The sequence below is a fragment of the Thunnus maccoyii genome, chromosome 19, assembly GCF_910596095.1.
Source record: "Thunnus maccoyii chromosome 19, fThuMac1.1, whole genome shotgun sequence".
Classification (NCBI taxonomy): Eukaryota; Metazoa; Chordata; class Actinopteri; order Scombriformes; family Scombridae; genus Thunnus; species Thunnus maccoyii.
Window position 1 is genome coordinate 1,431,328 of NC_056551.1, and position 7,613 is coordinate 1,438,940.

At 37.5% G+C, this 7,613-nt stretch overlaps 1 protein-coding gene across 2 annotated transcripts; it reads left to right on the top strand.

Moving 5' to 3' along the window:
- The first annotated feature begins 2,926 nt into the window (after nucleotides 1-2,926).
- On the top strand, nucleotides 2,927-6,503 carry LOC121886203 (pre-B-cell leukemia transcription factor 3-like). Of its 2 annotated transcripts, none has more exons than XM_042396147.1 (3): nucleotides 2,927-3,531; nucleotides 5,252-5,325; nucleotides 5,994-6,503. In XM_042396147.1, the coding sequence occupies exons 1-3, from the start codon at nucleotides 3,335-3,337 to the stop codon at nucleotides 6,167-6,169; spliced, it is 447 nt and encodes a 148-aa protein (XP_042252081.1). In that variant the 5' UTR covers nucleotides 2,927-3,334; the 3' UTR covers nucleotides 6,170-6,503. The 2 variants fall into 2 exon arrangements, with proteins under 2 accessions (XP_042252081.1, XP_042252082.1); XM_042396148.1 differs by having other exon boundaries at nucleotides 5,876-6,097.
- The last annotated feature ends 1,110 nt before the right edge of the window (nucleotides 6,504-7,613 follow it).

Sequence of the window (7,613 nt, forward strand, 5' to 3'; positions counted from 1 at the left end):
TTGCAGAGCCACACTGCAGCCAAACAACACATACAATACTATACATGCTAAAAATTGCTCTATATACATATGTCTCTACTTATAATCACAGAAATGGGTCAGATTAACTCTCTAGGGGGGCCTTGGCCCCTATGGACCCCCAGCTTCTCCTCCGCTTTGAGCATTAATGCGAGAAGTCCGGGTGACGTCATTAAGACTCATGAAATCACAAGATAAAGTGAAACGATAAAAACTTCGCATCAAAATGTTAACTCATTCTCCACAACACAGGAACTCCCATTCATTTCAGATTATAATTTAGTTTATAAACTTTATATATTTCTCTCTAAATATATATATCTATGTATATATACTTTATATATCATAACATGTTCCTTCTCTTTCTTCCTTTCTTTTGAGTGTACTGAAACATGTTCATGTTATATGTCAGTAAGATCGAGAATGTTCAGTATTAAATAAATACATTTTTAATCATCTCAATGTCATGAAATATGAATTCTTCTGATTACTTTTCAACAATGACAGTTCGTTTATAACTTGATTATAACGGGTTTTATTTAAAATATCCTTTTCTTCACTGTCTTTTTTTATTTCACATCGCCATTTTTGCCAATGAGACTTTTTTTCATAATGCCACTTTACATATGAAAGTCTTTGTTTGTTAATCAAGACAATCAACCGATCAGAAACAGTTATGTGATTGACTGTCATTCTAACAAGCAACAGCCAAAAAAATAGATGTATATATGTATAAATGAGCTGCAATATTTTTTGTTATGGTGAAACAAAGCGAGATGAAATAATGTTTCATTATAGTGAGCTGTGTTTTAAATTAATTCAGCTCTGATTATATATTTCATAATGTCTTCATCATGTCTTATTTATTTCATATTGAACACTCTGAGTCTCAATAAGTATAAACCAATAGGAAAAAAGGGTCTTGGGAATAATAATAATAATAATACATAACACAAATGCACTGACTGAAACAAATACTGCCAATCTACTTATTAGAGCTATAGTGGGTTTGAAAATGTAATTTTCCTGAAGATCTCCAACAAGTTTGTGCTAAAGAAAAAGTCATGGGAATTTTGACATTTTTTGTGTACAAGTGGAAGGATTCAGGACAGAAGCCGTCAAAATGTTTAGACACATTAAAATCCAGCCATTCATTTCTGATGACTTGTGTTCACAGAGGAAAGCTTGTAAAGTATGTGAAATGGAAAGTGTTCATCCTCCTGAAGATTTTTTCCCCCTGATGATAGCTGGAAAGGAAAGGTCAGGGGTCAACAAAAGCATCAGATTTGTTCTCTGGAGACCATATATACTCACATCACATTTCATGGCAAACACATGGAGACTTGGGGATTTTCTTTTCTTTTCTTTTCTTTTTTTCCTTTTCTGTCATTTTGAGTGACACCTCTGCCTAGCATTGATAATGTTTGACTAGTGGTGCAATGTAACTAAGTACATTTACTCAAGTACTGTTCTTTAGTACAGTTTTAAGGTACTTGTACTTCATTTTATGCTATGTGGTGCTTCTACTCCACAGTTATTCAGCAACTTTAGTTAGTTACTTTTCAGAAGAAGATTTTACATAAAATAACACAATAATAAGCTTATAAATTACATTGCATTAGTAAAGATTAAACCAGTGGTTCAGGCTTTTTGGCTTGTGCACCCTTACAAAAAATCACTCTATAGTTGTGTCTCATTTCAGATGTCTATGAGTTGTTAGCAGCACCATCAGAGAGACATCTCCCCACATGGGTTCAAATAAATAACTGTTTGAGGTAGAACTCTCCAATATTTTACAAAAACACAAAGAGGTTCTGAAAAATTAATCCAAATTCATGTAGTGGTTTTTCTTCTTTCCTAACCAATCTATCATCTCAAAACCCCTCAGATTTATCTTGTGACCCTCACAAAGCAGTTCAAACTAGCTCCACCAAGCAGCTACAACAATAAGATACTGCTTATGCATTGACTGTTTTTAATATATCACAACCCGATTCTCTGAAAAACTATTAAGTTAGTACTTTAAGTATATTTAGCTGGTAAAACCTCTACTTAATTAGGATTTTAAATGCAGGATTTTTACTTGTAATGAGGTATTTTTACATCTTAGTAGACATTTTTGCTTAAGTAAAGGACCTGAGTACTTCTTCCACCACTGTTAATGACTTTTCTTACAAATTAAGATGTATGCCTGACACACAGCCAGCCTGGGACACATTGTTATTGTTGGTGTCCTCATCATGACAGCCATTCCTCAAAGAGGTAGAGCTCATTATCATAGCTTACAGATTTCTTCTTGTTGTGTGTTGTGTTCACTGCCTCACATACATGCCAGCTGCTGATGAGTCACTATATGAAAACGTGACATTTCCCAATTTTCAAAGTAGCCTACTGTTTTAAAAGCCTTTAAGCCTTTTTTTTTGGATGAAGTAGATCTTTATCTCTCAGAAAAATGTGCCTTGTTATCTCAGGCTATCTTTTTTTCCCCACATATAATCAACATGCCTATGTGTGTTTCATCAACCTTGTTACTGACATATCAGCTTCTATTTGAAAAGGTTTTAAATCCATATTTAGAACAAAACTGATAGATAAAAATCCACTTTGTGTTTGTAAAGTAAGAATATTGAGTTTACTTTCTTCCATGGATGAATATGCTCATTTACAACTGACACTTTTAAAATCTTCTGTTTCAAGAAAAAGTTAAGGAAACAAAATAATAAAAGGCCTACCCCAATTTCTTGGAGTGGATTACTGGTCTCTTTTATTTCACATTTAAAATGAGATAATTTTCATATGGTTCTTAATCATAGTGATATTATTATATTCAATCTGTGAAAAGTAGTTGGTGTACAACATCATCAGCTGACTCTGATACAAGTTCATAAGCGGCAGTAAGCTGCTGCCAACATCAACACTCACACTGCCGCTGGTTGAGTAGGAGAGAAGTTTGCCGCCGGTCAGGGCGGGCATACATCGTGCTCATTGGGAAAGAATATCAGCACAGCAGTAGTGGATGAGACGCAGCGAAGAGCGAGGAGCAGTGTGAGCGACCTCAGCAGCCAGCAGGGCTGTGCATGCTGGACAGAGCAGGAAAACAGCCACCAGCCTCTTTGTGTGTGCAAGTTGATAAGTGCAAACAACGGAACACACCCCCTGGAGAATATTTTTTGCACATGTGGAATTAACCTCAATTTCGTTCTAGCATCTTATCATTCCTGCTCTGCTTCCACCTGGTTCCTCTCTGTTGGATATAAATTGCAGCTTTTGAAAATACGGTCCTTATTTTTCTCGCATCGATTGTGCTGCGGCAGACATGGAGGATCAGAGCCGGATGATACAGACTTTGAGCGGCGTGACTCTGTCCGGACACTCGGTGCAGGGAGCCGTCGGATTGCAGCTGCCCCACATCCACGACTGTACCGACGGGGACGGAAGGAACCAAGACATCGGGAGTATTCTGCATCAGATCATGACCATCACTGACCAGAGTCTGGATGAAGCGCAGGCAAAGTTCGTCCTGGTTTATTAAATAAATGCAAATATAGTTCCATTAAACGCAGCTACACCCTTACTCAGGTTTTGCAATGTTTAACTAAGGCAACTTTTGAAACGTTAGGCTATGTTTTCTGATCAGACAATACTGCTATATTATTATACATTAATGTGAAATATTAATTTAACCAAAGACGGCATCACTCATAATGTAGGCTAGTTAGAAGTGGACAAAACCTGCTGGTGGGTGCACGTTCTGACCTTTCACATTATGTAAGTCTCTACCAAAGACGTGATATGTTTGTGCATAAATCTCACAGATTTTTTTTTTTTAGTATTTTTGTTAGTTTCTCAAGAAAAGAAAGGAAATGTTCAGAGTTCAAACTTTTCAACATATTTAGCAGGCATGCTCAGCATCAGCACTGAGTGATGATGAGGTACAGCTGAATTTATGCAGCAGGCTATTAATGATTCCATGCATTGATAAAACCGTTTGATTGGAATATTTGTCTCCAAATACCAGGGGACAAACCTATAAGCCTTAAGTCCCACTCACCACTTCAAGCCTGAATTTCTACCACTCATAACTTTTTTTTCACTGCTTGTCTAACTCCTCTCCCATGTAGAAATGAGGATAAATCAAAATATTTTTTTTATGTAAACTCATGTCATTATTTATTAATATCAACAACATGAATGGTCAACTCAGTGCCAAATGTCTCAAACGTGATCCTGGACTCTCTTGTTCTGGTTTTTTTAACCAACCTCATTCTGATATCATTCAGTAGTTTTCCTGTAATTGCATTTCATTGGACAACTGTTTTAAAGCCAGTTAGAGTTCTGATACCTCAGAGCTCACAGAGCAGATATGTTGGCCATGTCCGCCATCAGCTAAAACATCTCAGTACGCATAACATAACACTCATATGTTTCATAGGTTGAGTGACCTCGTTTGAAGGCATCTCAAATGTACATGGTGTAAATATATATGGAAGTAACTTGGTGTCAGTTAAAATGGCTCTTATTTGTAAAACAAAAAAAAAGTTGCAAAACAAAACATAAATGCTTACATCATAAACCATCAGATTAATGTCCACTGGGTTGGACATTTCATTGTTAAAAATCTTGTGCTCCCCACAGTGAAATCAAGTCTGTGTCTTGTTCCTCTTCCTGTTTAGCCTTTCTGCCATGCTGGTCTTGTGTCATGCATTACGCTCTCATATGGCAACTTAAAACTTGGCATCTATTCGTTAGTTAAAGTCTAGTAAAAGTATAGTAGTCTAGTTAAAGTCTTAGTTACCAGGCAGAAGTCAGATATTAAAACAATGCATTGCCGTTGGTTGAGACCAATAAAAAGTTGGTGTCCATGGTAATGGGTGCTGAGTGTGATGGTGTAAAGTAGATTGAGGAATATAAGTAACATTTAGGACTTCACTTGATTGAATATAGCTGTTTTACCCATTAAATATTGACTTATTATGTATAAATTCAATCTCAATGTAACGTGAACAGTTTAGGGACTTTTAAGGTATACAATGTAGGGGTTCTCCATCCTAGTCAATGTAAAGCTGAAGTATGGAAATGACTCAGACCATACTGTAGGTACTTGTTCCACCAATGAGCCTGACATTACAATTCATATTGTATGATATGTATTTGCATGTGAATCAGTCCATTATGTCTTGTTAAAATGTTATGTTATTGCTCTTCAGTCTACATTGTCTTTGTCGTTTGGTAGGAAACATGGATTGAACTGCCACCGGATGAAGCCTGCACTCTTCAGCGTCCTCTGTGAAATCAAAGAGAAAACAGGTGAGTGATTTATTGTCGCGCTGATACTATGTCTTTCCTCCCATCTCTCCATTTATCACAACCTCAGGCTGTTGAGGTACACAGCAAAACACAGCCTGCTGGGGTCTGAAAGTCAGTACCCACAAAAAAGAATTAAGAAGAAAGAAAAAGAAATGCAAAAAAGAATTTAGTACCAATGCCTCATCAGGTTCTTAAACGTTCAGGCTATAGGAAGCTCCAGGTTAAGTTTCTGCAGTCGATAATACTGTGACATCAGAAAGCAGTAAAAATATGCATGCAAACTCAGAGCGGTGCAGTTTGTTTACTGTGTAGACAGTGAAGCTTTAAGACAGGAGAGGTTCACTCATCATGTCTTCGTCTGATGCAGGACTCAGTGTAAGCAGCAGGAATTGGTTGTGAAGTGTTTGCCTGGTAACCATGTAAACAAATGTGAAAAAGTGTTAAGGGAGTGCTGCAAACACACACAGCTTGCATTGTGTGTGTGTGTTACTGAGAGCTGGCATGAGCTAGAGAGAAGCCATAATGCAGCAGAGTGTTTGTGTATTCACAGCATTTACACAGTCTGAAGTAAAACAACCTGCCTCCTCTGCACTGAATACAAAGCTCTCATCATGGAGTTCATTTACTGTCTTTTTTCTTCATATCGTGTCCTCTTGCTCTGATGGAAGCCTGCTTCTGTAAAGGACTTCAGAACACTGTGTTAATGAACTATGACACTTCTTCACTCATCTGTTCATTAATGGAATCATACATTATTTACAGCAGAGGCTGCTCATGGAAGCTCCCTCCATTCAATGTCAAAACCAAATTGAGTGTAAGCATTTGTGTTTGTGTCTTGAATTAGCAACCGCTACATATCTGAATAAATACATCAGGGAGGGGTGTAGATTTTTTTCTTCTTGTCATTTGTCTATTTTTTCCTTTTATTCTGACTCTATAATGCTCAGAGGCTTTAATGATGGAGGCCAGAACATAGAGCTGCCTAGAGTTATGAGTTGTCTGGTGGCGATATAATATGCTGTCAATTACTTCTTTAGTATTATTATTATTGTTTCTCTGTTGTGGAGATTGTGTTTATTCCTGGACCTATTGTTGCTGATTGGTGGATTTCTTTTACTTGTTTACTTTATATGGGCTTCTGTAGTCTCTGTAGACTATGTTAAGTTAAAATAAATAAAAAGTTGGTCACAAAATAAAACTTTATTTTGAAATGATTAAAGTGGGTATGTGTTATCAATTAAATGTACAGTAAGTGCATGCTGGTGATTAGAAACCAGCGGTTTGATCAAAATGCTATTAACTACATTTTTTGTTGGGTATTTTTTTCAGCGAAAAAAGAAAAATACAAAATAGTCAGATTCTCCAGTTGCAAGCAGAAACACAAGTCAAAGCTGCTGAGCTTCTTATTGCAGAGCTGAATGGGAATCAGTGACAGTTGACCCTTCGACTTATGCTATGCATTGTACTTCCACTGCAAACATGCTATATGATGACATCAAGAGACTTACCAGTAACCACTAGATCAAATGGAATGGTGAATGGACTGTACTTATATAGCACCTTTCTAGTCTTCCAACTACTCAAAGTGCTTTACAATACATGTCAACATTCACACACACATTCATACACTGATGGCAGAGGCTGCCATGCAAGGTGCCAACCTGCTTATCAGGATCTAATCTAACGCACATTCACAGACACACTCACACACCACTGGCACAGCCATCGTGAGCAATTTGGGGTTCAGTATCTTGCCCAAGGACACTTTGTCATGTGGACAGTTGACTACTGATCTTCTGATTAGTGGACGACCCGCTCTACCTCCTGAGCCACAGATCAGCAGATCACCCTGCAACTCTTTCTGGGGTTTAGTTCACAAACTGAAATGGTGTCAGTCTTCTGGTTGAACGTTCTGTGTGTTGTCAGACTTCTACCTGAGCACAGTAGCTGTTGGAAATGTTCACATCAGTGTACTACTACAGTGGTGTTACTGTAGGAACAACAACTCTGTGAGTTTCAGATTCTTCCTTACTAATTGAAGAGCTACAATTTGCACAGAATGTGTTATGTGCATTCAACTGAGACTAATGCTTACTTTGTTGTAGCCCTGTACAAGTTTTCTTCAGCCTTACACCATGTCTATGCTGAAAGCTTCTCAGCTGTGTTTTTCAGTCGTCTGTGTCACATGTTTCCGACGGAACAGTACATTGTCCTAGAGAGCTCAAAGCTCAAAACAGAGTGTTCATCCTCTGGGGAGCATCAATAAAATTCATGCCAATTTGCTTATT

Excerpts from the sequence above, each read along its gene's own strand:
- LOC121886203 (XM_042396147.1), top strand. The coding sequence starts at position 3,335 with ATGGAGGATCAGAGCCGGATGATACAGACTTTGAGCGGCGTGACTCTG. Across the intron at positions 3,532-5,251 it reads CTGGATGAAGCGCAGGCAAA|GAAACATGGATTGAACTGCC; the intron begins GTTCGTCCTGGT and ends GTCGTTTGGTAG. Across the intron at positions 5,326-5,993 it reads TGAAATCAAAGAGAAAACAG|CCTGCTTCTGTAAAGGACTT; the intron begins GTGAGTGATTTA and ends CTCTGATGGAAG.